Source organism: Petromyzon marinus, unplaced genomic scaffold (genome assembly GCF_048934315.1).
Source record: "Petromyzon marinus isolate PM22_M1 ecotype Great Lakes invasive population unplaced genomic scaffold, UKy_Petmar_22M1.pri1.0 PM_G_Scaffold_131, whole genome shotgun sequence".
NCBI lineage: Eukaryota > Metazoa > Chordata > Hyperoartia > Petromyzontiformes > Petromyzontidae > Petromyzon > Petromyzon marinus.
In genome coordinates this window covers 52,697-70,472 of record NW_027422686.1, presented here as the reverse complement: position 1 = coordinate 70,472, position 17,776 = coordinate 52,697, and the positions used below count along the sequence as shown (strand labels likewise).

The 17,776-nt window shown below is 53.6% G+C and overlaps 1 protein-coding gene across 1 annotated transcript; it reads right to left on the bottom strand.

Annotated features, from left to right (window-relative positions):
* Nucleotides 1–9,831: 9,831 nt before the first annotated feature.
* Nucleotides 9,832–14,227, bottom strand: LOC142909685 (putative RNA-binding protein 46). Its single transcript, XM_076059821.1, has 2 exons — nucleotides 14,187–14,227; nucleotides 9,832–11,555 (listed from the first exon to the last, which is right to left on the bottom strand). The coding sequence occupies exon 2, from the start codon at nucleotides 11,390–11,392 to the stop codon at nucleotides 10,253–10,255; it is 1,140 nt and encodes a 379-aa protein (XP_075915936.1). The 5' UTR covers nucleotides 11,393–11,555; nucleotides 14,187–14,227; the 3' UTR covers nucleotides 9,832–10,252.
* Between the last annotated feature and the right edge of the window lie 3,549 nt (nucleotides 14,228–17,776).

Genomic DNA, 17,776 nt, shown 5'->3' with positions numbered 1-17,776 from the left:
CACGGTAGGACCAACACCTCGGCCGTGGCAGATCACTGTTATAATTCAGTAGGCTCACATGACATTGACTTCTCCAAGACAGAGGTTCTTTGCAATCCATCTGGCTACCATGAGAGATTCGTTCATGAGGCCATCCACATATACACAGAGACAATTTCAACCGAGAGGAAGAAATTGTGGCTTAGCAATCATTGGAAGGATTTGATAAACCATTTCGGGTCTTAATTGATTGTTCACGCTTACGGTGGCTTTCAGACCGCATTCCATTATTTTCATCTCCCCCCACCTCTATTCCGAACATAGATGGACTTGTCCATCTGAACAAACTGTCAAATCGCTCTCCGTGGTGCTAACGTTAAAAAAGCCCGCCACTTTTTTCAAAATTTCTTGCTGTGGTTTTCACACCTGACGTCGATTGCTTCTCGTGTTGCAGTCGAAACGTCGTGATAATTTTATTGTTTTATATTTTTATTATTTGATTGTTTCCCTTCTACGTGGTGGTGACTTTACCGAAAGAACCAAGAACATGAATTCCTCGCAGTCACGAAGCTTTAAATGAACATTTATTATTACTTCGTTAACATCTTTCACTTTCGCACGCCGCTAATTTTTCGCGACAAGAGGTTTCATTACCACAGGTGACACGTGCAGTGGGTCCAAGACGAGGCGAGACGGTTCGCTGGAGGCAACACATTTATTCAACAAGGGAACCACAGCACAGAGGGGTGACGACCCCTCACAGCCGATAACCTCAGGAGGCAGTCCCTCCACACTACGGTGCCCTTACTCTGGTTCTAGCGCTAACCCTACACTGGTTATGTCTGAACCCGACCCTAGCCAGGGTCACAGGGCTCTTCGCTTCAGGGTCTTCAGGGTCTTCAGGGTCTTCAGGGTAGCGCTCAGAGACTTCTTCAGAGCTTCAGGTGGACGAGGACCGCCAAACCCGTTCAGGGGTCCGGCTTTTATCCCCGTTCCAGGGTCTCTCCGCCCCTGGCCAAGCCTTCTGGAACTCTCTAGGGGGCCCTGGAACATCCCCCCCCCACCCCCCCTGGGGTCTGGGGGCCCTGTTCGTCACACCTGGTCTGTACACCACCCCCTGTTGACGCATGTCCGCTATTACAGGTCAGCTCCCGTGGTAATACACATACAGCCCAACAATGGCGCTACATCATCCCCCCCCCCCCCCCCCCCGTAGCATCCAGCCGTCTGCTACGTTCACAGGAAGCCCTAGACGCATGCACGAATATGCTCAAGGTGCCATGTCATACGTTTGAGCGTATGGATGTCCCCGACTTATTTATTACCTTTACATGTAATCCAACTTGGCCTGAGATAAAACAAAAATAATAATAACTTTCATTCGGCCAGACACCCAGCCGTCGATACGACTTCACAGCCAGGGTGTTCAGACAAAAGCAAGTCAAATTCATCGAGAGCATTCACTGAGAGTCGTGTTTTTTGGAGAAACAAGATGCTGGATGTACTCAACTGAGTGGCAGAAACGAGGACTTCCACATCATAGGGGTTTCCCCTTTTTTTGTGGCAACAAAACTGAAACCTTTTGGCGTCCTCTGGTCGAGCACCAATTGGGTCGAGGCTCTCAAGAAAGCCGTCCCTTGGTGTGGAACAAGCGGTTTCAAGGACAATGCCACATATATATTATCATAGTGCGTGATTTTTTGTTTGCATTTTGACTGCAGGTATTGTGGTTAATGCTGTAATATGAATCCTTGTAAAAAGGTTTCAGTTTTGTTGCCAGAAAAAAGGGGAAAAACCCCTTATATTTTGGTACTGCCAAAGGAGGTCTAATGATGTAGATGACTTCCCCACGCTCATATTTTAATCTGGCTGAAAGAAAAAAATCATCCAATCCAAATCGATGTTATATCTGTCGAGTTTCCAAATCCAGAGGAAGACCCACCACCCAGCCCCACCTCACCACCCTACACCTCACCACCAAGCCCCTCCTCACCACCCTACACCTCACCACCCAGCCCCTCCTCACCACCCTACACCTCACCACCCAGCCCCTCCTCACCACCCTACACCTCATCTGCTCCTCCTCACCCTGCATCTCCCCTCCAGCTGGTGTATCTCAGCCATGATGTCGTCTATCTGCTTGAGAATCTGGCACTCCTCCACCCTCTTGAGACTCGCCACCCTCTCCTCCTCCTCCTCCTCGACCTCGTCGCCCGACTTGCAGTCGCCATCATCGGCTGCACTGCGTGATCTCCGTAGTCCCCTCCTCCTCCTCCTCTTCTTCTTCTTCCTCCTCCTCGTCTTCCTCTCCTCCTCCTTCTCCTCCTCCTCGTTGTCCGCCGCCTCCTCCTCGTCTCGTGCTCTGTCGACGCCCGGCTGCAGGCGGCTGGCGCGAAACTTCAGCAGCAGCCTGCGGACACCCCCCGGAGACTCCACCACCTCCTCCTCCTCGTCCCTCCGCTCCTTCACCTCGTCACCCTCCACCACCACCTCCCCCTCCTCCTCCTCGTCGTCCGTCCGCTCCTTCACCTCGTCACCCTCCACCACCACCTCCCCCTCCTCCTCCTCGTCCCTCCGCTCCTTCGCCTCGTCACCCTCCACCACCACCTCCTCCTCCTCGTCCCTCCGCTCCTTCACCTCGTTACCCTCCACCACCACCTCCCCCTCCTCCTCCTCGTCGTCCCTCCGCTCCTTCACCTCGTCATCCACCACCACCTCCTCCTCCTCGTCCCTCCGCTCCTTCGCCTCGTCACCCTCCACCACCACCTTCTCCTCATCCCTCCGCTCCTTCACCTCGTTGCCCTCCACCACCACTTCCCCCTCCTCCTCCTCCTCGTCGTCCCTCCGCTCCTTCACCTCGTCATCCTCCACCACCACCTCCCCCTCCTCCTCCTCATCGTCCCTCCGCTCCTTCACCTCGTCACCCTCCACCACCACCTCCCCCTCCTCCTCCTCGTCGTCCCTCCGCTCCTTCGCCTCGTCCCCCTCCACCACCTCCTCCGGCGATGACGATGACGATGATGAAGACGACGACGACGACGATGCGTCCGAGAACGACCAACAGCTGGACGACGATGACGACGCTCTCTGCTGCCGGTATTGTTGCTGAATTTGTTTCCGTCGCTGCCGCTGCTTCTCCAGGGCGCGACCCCGGCGCCTCTCGGTGGGCGGCGGCGGCTCAGCCAGCGGCCGCGGCATCAGCGAGGAGAAGTGGAACGTCGCCTCACGCGGGGGCGAGCCCCGCTTGCCCGCGACCGCCGGCGCCGGCGGCGGCGGCGGAAGAGGAGCCGGCGGCGATGGAGGAGACGGAGGAGGCGGAGGAGGCGGAGGAGCGCGGCAGGTAGAGGAGCCCGGGCAGGGATCGGGATTCGGTCCCGCCGGGCAATCCGCCGCCGCCGCCACCTCCCGCCGCTTGCTTAGCGGCGACCGCCCGGCCAAAACCTCCTCCTCTTCCTCCTCCGCCTTCATCACCGCCTCGGCCTCCTCTTCCCCTCCTCCTCCTCTCGCTCCGCCTCCTCCTCCTCCGCCCCTCCTGCTGCTCGCCCTCCTGCCCACGCCCTGCCACCAAAAGTCGAAGTGTCTCTTCCACGCCGCACGTGGTTCAACCGCGGCCTCCCTGCGTCTCTCCGCCTCCTCCACCTCCTCCTTGTCCGCCGTCTCGTCGGCACCGAGCGCCGGCCCCGACTCTCCGCCGCCGTCTCCGCGCTCCGGGGCGACCCTCGGGCCGATTCCCGGCGTCAGCGTCGGCCGGGCGCCGCCGCCGCCGCCAACGTGGGAGCTCTCCTGGGGGGGGCGCCGCCGCCGCCGGAGTCTCCCGGCGGCGGCGCCCCCCCTCGAGAGCCCGGAACTTCACGGGGCGACGAAGACGACGGCCGCGGCGGGGAGGCCCCGGCGTTGGCCCCGGCCCCCCGGCGTCGTCGTGGAGCGGGCGAGCGACCTTGGAGGGCGCCGCGTGAGACTCGGCTCCTCCTCCTCCTCCGGCGTCATCCGCGGAGCGCTTGGGCACCCGGATGGGCCGGGAGGAGCGAGCCCTCACGGAGGGGGCGGCCGTGGCCGTCGCCGTGGTCGGGGTCAGGGCCCGAGCCGGGGGAGGCCTTCTGGGAGGCCGCTGGTGAGGGGGGAGGGCCGGAGGAGAGGGAGGAGACGCGGGATCAGATTCCAGCATTCAGCACGCAAACATCCCGGTAGTGGTGGTGGTATTGGTGGTAGCAGTGGTGGTCAGTGATTGTAGTGATGTTGGTAATGGTGGTGGTGATGGTAGTGTATGGTAGTAGTGGTGGTGGAGGTAATGGTGGAAGTGGTGGTAGAAGTGGTGGTGGTGATGGTGCTAGTGGTGGTGGTAGTAGTAGTGGTGGTGTAATGGTGGTGGTAGCGTTGCTGGTAGTAGTGGTGGTAATGGTGGTGGTGGTAGTGATGGCAGTGTATGGTAGTAGTGGTGGTAATGGTGGAAGTGGTGGAAGTGGTGGTGGTGATGGTGCTAGTGGTGGTGGTAGTAGTGGTGGTGTAATGGTGGTGGTAGTGTTGGTGGTAGTAGTGGTGGTAATGGTGGTGGTGTCCGGCAAAACAACCCCCTACCTCCTTGTGGTGCCGGACGGGCAACGCTGCCGTGGGCAGTGCCGGGGGGGAGGGCCAATTCGGATTGGCCTTTCCCCTCATGGCGTTTATAACCACGACAGCGGCTAAGTGGGGGCTCTGGACAGGTGTGAGGGACTGGTAACCCCTCCACCTCCAATTAATTACCACTAAACCACGACCACAACATATTATAAATAAGCTTGTGCCGGAGGCCCCGGGGGGACAGGCATCTATGACGTCTCCTGGCCAAACCCCATTTGGCGGAGCCAGGAGACTGAATCCTTCCCCTCGGTGCTCCTCCATAAACAACAAAAAAAAACACTACGTGTGGCCACGTGGAATGTTCGAACGCTCACTGTGGAGGAGAGGCTGCCACTCCTCTGTCAAGAGCTAGACCGGTACCGCCTGGATCTCTGTGGTAATAAGGAGGTCCGGTGGACCGGCTCTGGCTCCTGCCACCATGAGGGGTGGACAGTCCTCTACTCAGGGCAGGAGACTGCCAAACAACAGGGTGTGGCTCTTCTTCTGAATAAAAGAATGAAGGGGGCGTGGGAGCGTGGTGATGAGGTGTGGGAAGCTGTAAGCCCCAGGAAACTTTGGGCTCGCCTTCCCACCAACCACAGGCGAGGAGTGGTGGTCATGGTAACTTATGCCCCCACCAAAGACGAACATCCGTGCAGGGATACAAGCAAGGCCAATGAGTCAAATGCCTTCTATGACCTCCTGTCACAGGTGCTGGCTAAAGTGGCCCCTCGGGATAGAGTCATCTTGTTGGGTGACTTCAATGCCCGAGTTGTCATGATGCTGGCACCTGGTCTGGAGTAATTGGAAGGCATCGGAAAGATCAGCTCAATAACAACGGCAGGAGGCTGCTAATTTTTTGTGCAGCCCATGGGCTTGTAATTACCAACACGCTGTTCCGGCATCGGCACATCCACATCACATCATGGATGCATGCCGGGTCCAAGAAAGAACATCTGCTGGACTACATAGTGACGGAACAGCGAATGCGGACCCATGTCCTTGACACCAGGACCTACCGTGGAGCTGATCTGCCCACTGACCATCGACTTGTCATCTGTAAGATGCACCATCAATTCTTCCACTCCGGTGGTGGGTGTACACCCAGGACCCCATTCAAACCCTTAGTGGCATGGTCTCCGCTAGCTGATAAAAGTTGCAAACGAGAATTTCATCATCGCTTGCGGCTGGGATTGGCATCGTCCCCCACTCCTCCTGATGTCGAGGGTAAATGGGCGAGGTTTAGGACTGTGACTCATGCAGCTGCAATGGCTGCTTTGGGTACGCGGTCCAGACCTCCCCAGAGACCCTGGCTGACAAGAGGAGGTGTTCAAGCTGGCTGAGAAAAATCGACAGGCCCACTCTCATCGGCTACAGCATCCCACATCTGAGAATGAGGAGGCTTACCGCAGCCTTCGCTCGGAGGTTCAGAGAGCCGCGAGGCGCTGCAAGGATGGGTGGTGGTTGCGGGTTGCTGAGGAGATGGAGTCTACCTCAGTGGCCCACGATCACAAATCGCTCTTTAATTCCATCAAAAAAGTAACCTGCAGCGCCACACCTATTACCATCATTAGGGGAAAGAACGGTGATCCAATATCCGACCCCCAGGAACAGGTTTGCAGATTTTCTGAGCATTTCTGAGATCCTGGGGAAGGGGAAATCTCTCAGCCAGGAAAACAACGTGGGACAAAGTGGGGATGACCCTGCTGAGGCTGCGGTGCCTCAAATATTGGAGGAAGTCACCCACTGTGAGTGGCTGGCTGAGGTGCCATCCGTTGAGGACAGCAAGTTGGCACAGTAGGGGGCACAGGTGGTGCATCAGCCAGTCGTCTCAGTCAGTCGACCCGTGGCACCTGGGTCTGCCCCGTGACCTCCTGCCAGCGGGCGTTCGACACTTCACGTGGCCTCAGGGTGCACATAGCCTGGCGCGAGCGTCGTGGTGACGTCACCGCTACTTAGTGGCGGTTGTTGTTGTTGTCTGTCTCGGCGTGTGTCTGTGTGTGTCTGTATCGGTGTGTGTCTGTGTCTCTGCTTGTGTGTCTGTCTCTGCGTGTGTATGTCTCTGCGTGTGTGTGTCTATGTGTCTCTGTGTGTGTCTGTGTGTCTGTCTCTGTGTGTGTGTCTGTGGTTGCGTGTGTGTCTATGTCTCTACGCGTGTGTCTATGTGTCTCTGTGTGTCTATTTGTCTCTGCGTGTATGTCTATGTGTCTCTGCGTGTGTGTCTATGTCTCTGCGTGTCTGTGTCTCTGCGTGTGTGTGTCTATGTCTCTGCATGTGTGTGTCTGTCTCTGCACGTGTGTGTCTGTGTCTGTGTGACTGCCAAGTTGTCCTTATTTTCGTTGCTTTCTGATACGCCCAGCAGAGACACTCGCTGCACACACTCACCGTGCCGCGCACAGACAAAGATCCCCCGTATAGCCTTAACAGACTGTAGGGGCAAGTGCTGTTAGCGAGCTCCTATAAGGCCGGCACGGTACACGAGGGGGTGGGTGGCAAGCACCACGCCCGGCCGCCTTTGTCTCCCTAGTGGCGATGTTTACACACCGCACCAGGTACTCATTTGAGGCGGAGTCGACCTAGGGGAGGCCCTGGACCGGTTCAGATAATCGTCACCGATGTTGGATGCGAGTGAGAATCGAACTTGGGTCGCCAGGATCGTGGTGCAGTGTAGCGCTAACCGCTACCGTTCAGCTCTCCACACACGTCGTCGGTCACACACAGAACCGCAGAGGGCAAGAAGGATCTCAAGCGTGTGACACTGAGAACCACAAGTGGCAGAGACTCGGCCGAGAGAGTGGAGAGAGAGAGAGAGTGGAGAGAGAGAGTGGAGAGAGAGTGGAGAGAGAAAGAGAGTGGAGAGAGTGGAGAGAGAGAGTGAGAGAGTGGAGAGAGAGAGTGGAGAGAGTGGAGAGAGAGTGGAGAGAGAGAGATAGTGGAGAGAGAGTGGAGAGAGAGATAGTGGAGAGAGATAGTGGAGAGAGAGTGGAGAGAGAGAGTGGAGAGAGATAGTGGAGAGAGAGAGTGGAGAGAGAGTGGAGAGAGAGAGTGAAGAGAGAGTGGAGAGAGTGGAGAGAGAGAGTGGAGAGAGAGAGAGTGGAGAGAGAGAGTGGAGAGAGAGATAGTGGAGAGAGAGAGAGTGGAGAGAGAGAGAGTGGAGAGAGAGAGTGGAGAGAGAGAGTGGAGAGAGAGTGGAGAGAGAGTGGAGAGAGAGTGGAGAGAGAGAGAGAGTGGAGAGAGAGAGTGGAGAGAGAGATAGTGGAGAGAGAGAGAGTGGAGAGAGAGAGTGGAGAGATAGTGGAGAGAGATAGTGGAGAGAGAGAGTGGAGAGAAAGAGATAGTGGAGAGAGAGATAGTGGAGAGAGTGGAGAGAGAGAGTGGAGAGAGAGATAGTGGAGAGAGATAGTGGAGAGAGAGAGAGAGTGGAGAGAGAGAGAGAGAGTGGAGAGAGATAGTGGAGAGAGAGAGTGGAGAGAGAGATAGTGGAGAGAGAGATAGTGGAGAGAGAGTGGAGAGAGAGTGGAGAGATAGTGGAGAGAGATAGTGGAGAGAGAGTGGAGAGAGAGTGAAGAGAGAGCGTGGAGAGATAGTGGAGAGAGAGTGGAGAGAGAGTGGAGAGAGAGATAGTGGAGAGAGAGATAGTGGAGAGAGAGTGGAGAGAGAGAGAGAGTGGAGAGAGAGTGGAGAGAGAGAGAGAGAGTGGAGAGAAAGAGAGTGGAGAGAGAGAGTGGAGAGAGAGAGTGTGGAGAGAGAGAGTGGAGAGAGAGTGGAGAGAGAGAGAGTGGAGAGAGAGAGTGGAGAGAGAGAGTGTGGAGAGAGAGAGAGTGGAGAGAGAGAGTGTGGAGAGAGAGAGTGGAGAGAGAGAGTGGAGAGAGAGAGTGGAGAGATACTTTTAAAGGACTTTATTTCCACTGAAACATAAACAACAGAAACATTACCGGAAAAAAACACCTAAACTGAAAATCAATAAAACATCAAACTCTTAACAGCTCTATGTGTACTCTTTGGTTCTATTCGGTAAAGTCACCACGTAAGTAAAAAGATAAAACAACAAAAATCACGACGTTTCGGCCACAACGCAAGTAGCCTTCTTCAGGTGAAGGAACAGAACTGAAATACAAATGGCACCGGGATAGAGGCCGTGGAAACGAGGCGGTGCACGGACATCTCCGTGTGCAGCAAAGTTGTTCAAGGGTTTTTCAATTTGATAAACAATCAAATGTTCTGACATCAGAATGCGACGTGAACAAAATATATTTTTCTCCGGTGCATTTTCAAAAACGAAATGGCGTCGACATGTCAAAAAACCTGAATGAGTCTTTTTCTTCAAGGATTCTGTTGTCGGTTTTCATTAAAGTGTAATGACAGGGTAACACCTGCTGACATCACAGGGTGACACCTGCTGACATCACAGGGTGACACCTGCTGACATCACAGGGTGACACCTGCTGACAGGGTGACACCTGCTGACATGACAGGGTGACACCTGCTGACATGACAGGGTGACACCTGCTGACATCACAGGGTGACACCTGCTGACATCACAGGGTAACACCTGCTGACATCACAGGGTGACACCTGCTGACATCACAGGGTGACACCTGCTGACATCACAGGGTGACACCTGCTGACATCACAGGGTGACACCTGCTGACATGACAGGGTGACACCTGCTGACATCACAGGGTAACACCTGCTGACATCACAGGGTGACACCTGCTGACATCACAGGGTGACACCTGCTGACATCACAGGGTGACACCTGCTGACTTGACAGGGTGACATCTGCTGACATGACAGGGTGACACCTGCTGACATCACAGGGTGACACCTGCTGACATCACAGGGTGACACCTGCTGACATCACAGGGTGACACCTGCTGACTTGACAGGGTGACACCTGCTGGCCTGGCAAGGGCTTCAGGGGTACGGCCACAGAGGTAACAACCAATCAGGGAAGGAGGCACATCTGGGGCAAGGGCAACAGGTGGGGCTAGCCGAGTTACTCCGGTCACCTGCTCGAAGGGTTCCATGAGAGGGCGTGGCCGGAGGCAGGGCCTAGCCACGCCTCTGGCCACGCCCTCTCGTGGAACCTGCTGGAAGGTTACACGAGAGGGCGTGGCCAGAGGCGAGGCCTAGCCACGCCTGGGGGGATATAAGGGGGAGCGGCCCCGGAGCTCGGGCCTCGTGCGTGGGGTCCCGGGTCCTGGCGTGTCGCCGTTCGCCGACATCTCTCTCCGTCGCCGTCACACCGCCATCCGGAATCGTGGCCAAGAAGGGCCGGCACAGTGACGAGACGTTAACGTGGAGAGTCATTTGGTGAGACGTGCGTAGCGAGCGAGGTAGCGGCGCGTGGTCCGGTGAGAAGGAGCGACAAGTCAAACGAAGTCAGGGGTGGTCCCCCCCCCCCACGAGGTAAAAAGGAAAGGGGACGGATGGCTGAGTGGAGAGCGTGCGGGGACGTGAACGTGGAGAGCGAGCGGCCGGGCAATTTGCAGTTTGGACGCCGCAATGGACGTGAGGTTCAAAGTGAACGCTAAGTGAGGGCTCGTGGGTAGAACATCGTCAGCGGTCTGACGAACGCCGCTGCAATGGACACATGTCGCTACGGGTACACGTCGCTTTTGATGCAGGTACAGTACATGGCGACCGCCTGCCGGGTCATGGGGAAGGAGCCGGGTTAAGCCGAGAGGTCCTGGAAGAGGCGGCTGGGAGGCGGTGTCGCGGCGGGGGCTGGGCACATTCTCAGAGGATTCGCATCGCTGAGGATGTTGTGGATGAGCTGACACGCCACCTCCCGCGCTCCCTCCTCGCTTGAGCTCAGAAATGCGGGGAAGATGCCGGCGCCTTCTCCCATCCCGGGAACCGACACCTTATAGAGGAGGCCCGCGGGCATCCCGGGCCCCGAGTGAGCGTGCAGCTCGAAGGTCGGGTAGCTGACGCCGGTGGTCCAGCACAGCATCCGCAGCCGCCCCTCCCACGACAGGACGGCCGCCTCTGGCAGCGCCTCGAGAGCCACGGGCATGGGCCGCAGGTGGAGAGGTACCCACCACAGCCACGTGCGTGCCCCCCTGCTCCCAAATAGGCTGTGGGCGGCCTTGCCTGTGGCCGTGCACTCCGGCTGCAGCAGGTCTGGCACCGCCGGCTCCGTCTCCTCCACGTCTTCCGTTGCCGCCGCCGCCGCCGCGGCCGCGGCCGCCCGTTCCGGGATGGCCCAGTCCACCTTGACGGTCCGGCCCCACGGCCGGAAGGCGATTCGAAGGAGCTTCTTCCGGGCCATGGCGGCCGCGCGATGGCTCCCGTACTCGACGAACGCGTAGCCTCGGTTGAGGGTTTTGTCCCAGCAACAGACGCTCATCTTGACGTCCACCACGCCCTCCGTGGCACCGCTCATCGCCATCATCACCTCCGCTCGCTTCTTGTCCTCTGGCAGCCCCCCAATGAAGAGGCGGCGATTGTCCACGCTGAAGCAGACTCCAATGCGGCGTCCGGGACGGATCTCTACCTTGTCGAGTTTCTTGACGGCATCCGTGGCTTGGGCGAGCGTCGCGTAGGTAGCGAACGCGTAGCCGCGGGTCTCTCCGCTGTGCCCCGTCACGAGGCAGAGCTGGTAGAGCTTCCCCACCGTCTCCAGCACGGGCACCAGCTCATCCTCGTAGAGGTCGCGCGGGATCCTCCCCAGAAACACCTCGCAGCCACGGGCGGGAGGGGGCCCCCGCCAGTCGGGCGGCGGTCCGAACCTCCTCTGTCTGCTCTCCCGGACGATGTTGTACCCCGTGCGCAACATGAGGTCCGGCAGGACCTTCTTCATGCAGGCCATGCCGAGCACCGGTGGTTTGGCTGCTACGGTGGTGCTGGGGCGGCGCCTTGGGGCCCGGTGGAGCCCTTGACGCTCCGCGCGGTCGCCTCGTGCCGACAAAGTCACGGGGGGAATCAACTCCTGAAGAGCCAAATCCCCGGCAGGAACTCGCTCGGGCCCGAACCTACAGGGGATATGAAGAGAGGGAGAGAGTGAAGACAGAGATGGATGGAGAGAGAGAGAGAGACGCGTTTAAGCAGAGCGACCTATATAAACTCATAATAAAGGTTTTTGGGTTAGATCGCGTTATTTATAAATGTGTCGTAACCCTCCACCACCCGACACGGCCAATCAGCAAAAAAAAGTGTCACGTTGACAAAAGACAAATAATTCACATTAAAACCATCTTTTTGGTTTAGATATGTGGATGACACTTTGGTTGTCTGGCCACATGGTAAAGATACGCTTAATGATTTTCTAAATCATCTCAATGCACAAAACACGGCCATCCAGTTCACCATGGAAATGGAGGTGAATAACACACTCCCATTCCTAGATATTTTGCTTGGACATGGCCTAAACGATAAAATAACACACAGCGTTTACAGAAAGCAAATGCACACTGATGCCTATCTGAATGCAGATTCACATCATCATCCAGCTCAGAAATCCTCTCTTATCAAGATGCTGATACATCGGGCTAAAACAGTGTCAGATGGAGAGAGTCTAGTGAGAGAGATCAAACACGTTAAAGACGCACTAGGACAGAATGGCTACAATAATGCTCAAATCAACAGAGCACTGAATGCCAAATCACGATCGCAAAGCAATACTGCTGAAAGCGATCACATTGTTAAAACAATAAAAATTCCATATATCTCAGGAGTAACTGACAAATTAGCCCGTGTTTTGCAAAAGCAAAACATTACAGTAAGATTTGGTACAGTACACAAAATTCAAAAACTAGTATCTTACACTAAAAACGCATTACCTAAATTATCAACAGAAGGTGTATATCGGATTAATTGTTTATGTGGCAGATGCTATATTGGACAGACGGTACGTAACATGAGCGTAAGACTAAAAGAACATCAGAGAAATATAAAATTATCTCAAACACAACTGTCGGCAGTGGCAGAACATGCTTGTCAACAAGGACACTCAATTGATTTTGATAACGTTGAAGTGTTGTGTAAAACTAATTATTGCTGGCAAAGACTAATTAGAGAATCCATTGAAATTGAGAGGAATAAAAATAACTTTAATCGCTCTGACAGCTACAGGCTTAGTGCGGCCTGGAAGCGTATTATTAAATAATACATATTACAATTCCTTATAGGGGAAATACATACTAATTAACGGATTACTAACACACATTACAACTAATTGCTAATCTACAACTCATTACTAATCATAACCATTGACTGATTACTATTCGATTATATAATTACAATACCCCCCCCCTCAGCCTCAAATCACTGCACCTGATATGAGTTAAATGATGACGTCACCCTGCTGCTGCTCTATTTAAGACCGGGAGCAAGTGGAGAGGGCTTTACCATTCTGGCGAATTGCCCGATGATGCTGGATGTAATTACCAGCGAAACGTCACACTACTCAAACTGTAAATGTTGTGGATTCACTCTTCAACACACCGGTGGGCTAAAGTAGTGAATTATTTGTCTTTTGTCAACGTGACACTTTTTTTGCTGATTGGCCGTGTCAGGTGGTGGAGGGTTACGACACATTTATAAATAACGCGATCTTACCCAAAAACCTTTATTATGAATAATATTGGTCGCGAAAGCCTGCTACGTGTTAAACTATATAAACTCGAAAAATCACAATAAACTTAAAGAGAAACCCAAGAAACTGTGTCCTGACTTTTGTACCGCCCTGTATAATAATCATTACCCCTCACCCCTGGTACACCCCCACCACCCTCCGCAGTACCCCTCCTCACTCATCCACTCACTCACCGAGTCGCTCACACATTCACCCACCCATTTACTCACCCACTCACTCAGCCACTCCCCAATCACTCACCTGCTGGCTCACCCACTCACCCACTCACTTGCTCACTTACTCGCCCACTCACTCAGCCACTCACCCACCCACACACTCACCCAACCACTCATACACTCACTCGTCCAGTCGCTCACATACTCATCTACACACACACCCACTCACTCACCCAGTCGCACACACACTCACTCACCCAGTTGCTCACCCAGTTGCTCACTCACTCACACAGTCACCCACCCACTCATCCACCCACACACTCACCTAGTCGCTCACCCAGTCGCTCACACACTCACCTCACACACTCACTCACCCACTCACCCACACACTCACCCAATCGCTCACACACTCACCACCCACTCACCCACCCACTCACCCAGTCGCCCACACACTCACCTCACACACTCACCCAGTTGTTCACCCAGTTGCTCACTCACTCACAGAGTCACCCACCCACTCATCCACCCACCCACTCACCCAGTTGCCCACACACTCACCTCACACACTCACTCACTCACCCACTCACTCACTCACCCACCCACACACTCACTCACCCAGTCGCTCACACACTCACCACCCACTCACCCACCCACTCACCCAGTCGCCCACACACTCAGCTCACACACTCACTCACCCACTCACTCACCCACCCACACACTCACCCAGTCGCTCACACACTCACCACCCACTCACCCACCCACTCACCCAGATGCCCACACGCTCACCCACTCACTCACCCAATCTCTCAGCCACTCACCCACTCACTCACCCAGCCACTCACCCACTCACTCACCTGCTCGCTCACCCAGCCACTCACCCACTCACTCACCTGCTCGCTCACCCAGCCACTCACCCAGCCACTCACAACAATCGCCACTAATTGGCGGTGACGTCACCACGACGCTTGTGCCAGGGTCACGTGGTTAGCGGTAATCAATTGAAGGTGGAGGGGTTAATTAATTGAAGGTGGAGAGGGGCTTAATTAATTAATTACTGCTAACCACGTGAGCCTGGCACATGCGTCGTGGTGACGTCACCGCCAATTAGTGGCGATTGTTGTGAGTGGCTGGGTGTGTGGGCGACTGGGTGAGTGGGTGGATGTGTGTGGACGGGTGAGTGAGTGGGTGGTGAGTGTCTGGGTAAGTGTCTGGGTGAGTGGGTGGGCGACTGGGTGAGTGGGTGGATGTGTGAGTGTCTGAGTGAGTGGGTGGGTGAGTGGGTAACCCCTCCACCTTCAATTAAGTAAATGAAGGTGGAGGGGTTACCAGCCCCTCCACCTTCAATTAATTAGCCGCTATGGTGGTCGCAAATGCCCTGAGAGAAGAGGCCGATTGGAATTGGCCCTCCACCCCACAGCACTATCCACGACAACGTTGCCCGTCCGGCACCACGCGGAGGTAAGGAGTTGTTTTTGCCAACAACAACAACCGCCATTCGCCACTAAGTGGCGGTGACGCCACCACGACGCTTCTGCCAGGCTAGGTGCACCTTGAGGCCACGTGAAGGGTCGAACGCCCGCTGGCAGGAAGTCACGGGGCAGGCCCAGCAGGTGCCACGGGTCGACTGACTGAGACGGCTGAGATGACTGGCTGATGCACCACCTGTACCCGCTACTGCGCCAAACTCACCCACTCACCCACCCACACTGTACACACTGTGTGTACACACACTGTGTACACACAGAGTACACACACAGTGTACACACACAGTGTAAACACAGTGCACACACACACGCAGTGTACACACACAGTGTACACACACACAGTGTACACACAGTGTACACACACAGTGTATATACACAGTGTACACACACACAGTGTACACACACACACACTGTACACACACAGTGTAAACACACAGTGTACACACACACACAGTGTACACACACAGTATACACACAGTGTACACACACACAGTGTACACACACACAGTGTAAACACACAGTGTACACACACACACAGTGTACACACACAGTGTACACACACACAGTGTACACACACACAGTGTACACAGTGTACACACACAGTGTACACACAGTGTACACACACACTCAGTGTACACACACATTGTGTACACACACAGTGTACACACACACAGTGTACACACACACAGTGTACACACACACAGTGTACACACACACAGTGTACACACACAGTGCACACACAAAGTGTACACACACAGTGTACACACACAGTGTACACACACACACAGTGTGCACACACAGTGTATATACACAGTGTAAACAAACACAGTGTACACACACAGTGTACACACACACACAGTGTACACACACACAGTGTATACACACAGTGTACACACACACACAGTGTACACACACACACATTGTGTACACACACATTGTGTACACACACAGAGTGTACACACACACACAGTGTACACACACAGTGTACACACAGTGTACACACAATAGTGTACACACACAGAGTGTACACACACACAGTATACACAGTGTATACACACAGTGTACACACATAGACAGTGTACACACGCACAGTGTACACACACAGTGTACACACACAGTGTGTACACACACACAGTGTACACACACACAGTGTACACACACATTGTGTAAACACACAGTGTACAGTGTACACACACAGTGTACACACACACAGTGTACACACACACAGTGTACACACACACACATTGTGTACACATACACAGTGTATACACACAGTGTATACACACACACAGTATACACACACAGTGTACACACACAGTGTACACACACACACATTGTACACACAGTATATACACACACACAGTGTACACACACACAGTGTACACACACACTGTATACACAATAATGTCCACGTTGTTGTTGTAGCTGAGCCCACGCACCCAAGGGAGGGAGCAATGGAAAATGAATCTAAATCAACTTAAACTCCAATCCCGCTCTGTGACGTCATCTCTCAGCATTTCTTCATTGGCGTGAAACGCCAGGGGGAGGTGTACCTCGATAGTGACGTCATGTCACCAAGGTATTCATCCCTCACCCGTCCACTGCGCTCTTGAGCGTGACGTCACCTCCGCCTGCGTCACTGCCGATATCGTTCCAGTGCCAATCCTTATTTGGGCAAAGCTACGCCCAGTCACTGGCGGCTCATTAACATAATGTATCCGTTAAAGCCGTCGCGGGTTTATTGCGATGGGTTCAGCACCTACGATATATCGCATGTGACATTCACATAATTTAATCATACTCTAATTTTCTTCTTCTTTGGTTCTTTCGGTAAAGTCACGTAGAATGATAATAAAATAATAAATTGATAAAATAAAATAACACAATAATATTCTCACGACGTTTCGGCCACAACACAAGCGGCCTTCATCAGGTGAAGGGGGCGAGACTGTCTGGTAGGACAGCGCTGGAGTGAAAGAGCCACGTTCAGATACGGCCTTTAAGCTGTGTGAGAGGAACAAAGCGCCTTGACAAAGGAATTAGCATATAATTTAGCATTGAAATGGCTGAATGATTAGCTTGTGACTGGTCACAGAAATAGCTATGTTAAAAGTTAAAGCATACACACCCGCAGAGGCACCCATTGTTAAAGGGATTAGCATAGAATTTAGCATTGAAATAGCTAAGTTAAGGCATACACATCTTGACAATGGAATTAGCATAGAATTTAGCATTGAGATAGGTGAGTGATTAGCTTGTACCTGCTGCAGAAATAGAGCTTGTACCTGCTGTAGAAATAGCTACGTTAAAGTCAGAGCATACAGATTCACCGAGGCCCTTAGTACAAATCAAACAGGATAATTTAGCATTGAAATAACTAGGCGAATCCAGCATTGAAACAACTGAGTGATTAGCTAGTGACTGGTCACAGAAATGACTACACATCTGAGCTATTCACAGTACTATATAGTGAACCAATAAAAACTAAAATATAAATTACCTTCATGTTATCAATAAACTCTATATTCTCCAATCAGCTAAGCTACCAACAATAAGTCGTTATATATCACAATGCTATATGGCGAAAAAATGGGTGGATTCTTACCCTCAAATTTCAGCACCACGGATAGCTACGGGCCCCGTTCAGACGGACGAGTTCGTCCATGGTCGGAACAGAGGAGGGGGAGAGAGACAGCTGCGAGGCCCTAGTATGCTCCATATTGTAAAACTATACCATTAACCGTGGTGTGAGAGGTATTAAGAGGCAATGCTGGCGAAAGAGCTGCGGTCTGAAGGTCATCGTAAAAATACAATTAATTAAGAACAGAAATGATTTAAAATATCTTTCCAGTGGTTACTAAGCCTGAATCCATCTTCTCGGTTGAAATTGTCTCTGTGCTTGTATATGTGAATGGCCTCATGAACGAATCTCTCATGGTAGCCGGTTGGTTTGCAAAGAA

Bases quoted from the DNA above. Each gene is read 5' to 3' on its own strand.
- LOC142909685 (XM_076059821.1), bottom strand. From the start codon at position 11,392: ATGGCCTGCATGAAGAAGGTCCTGCCGGACCTCATGTTGCGCACGGGG.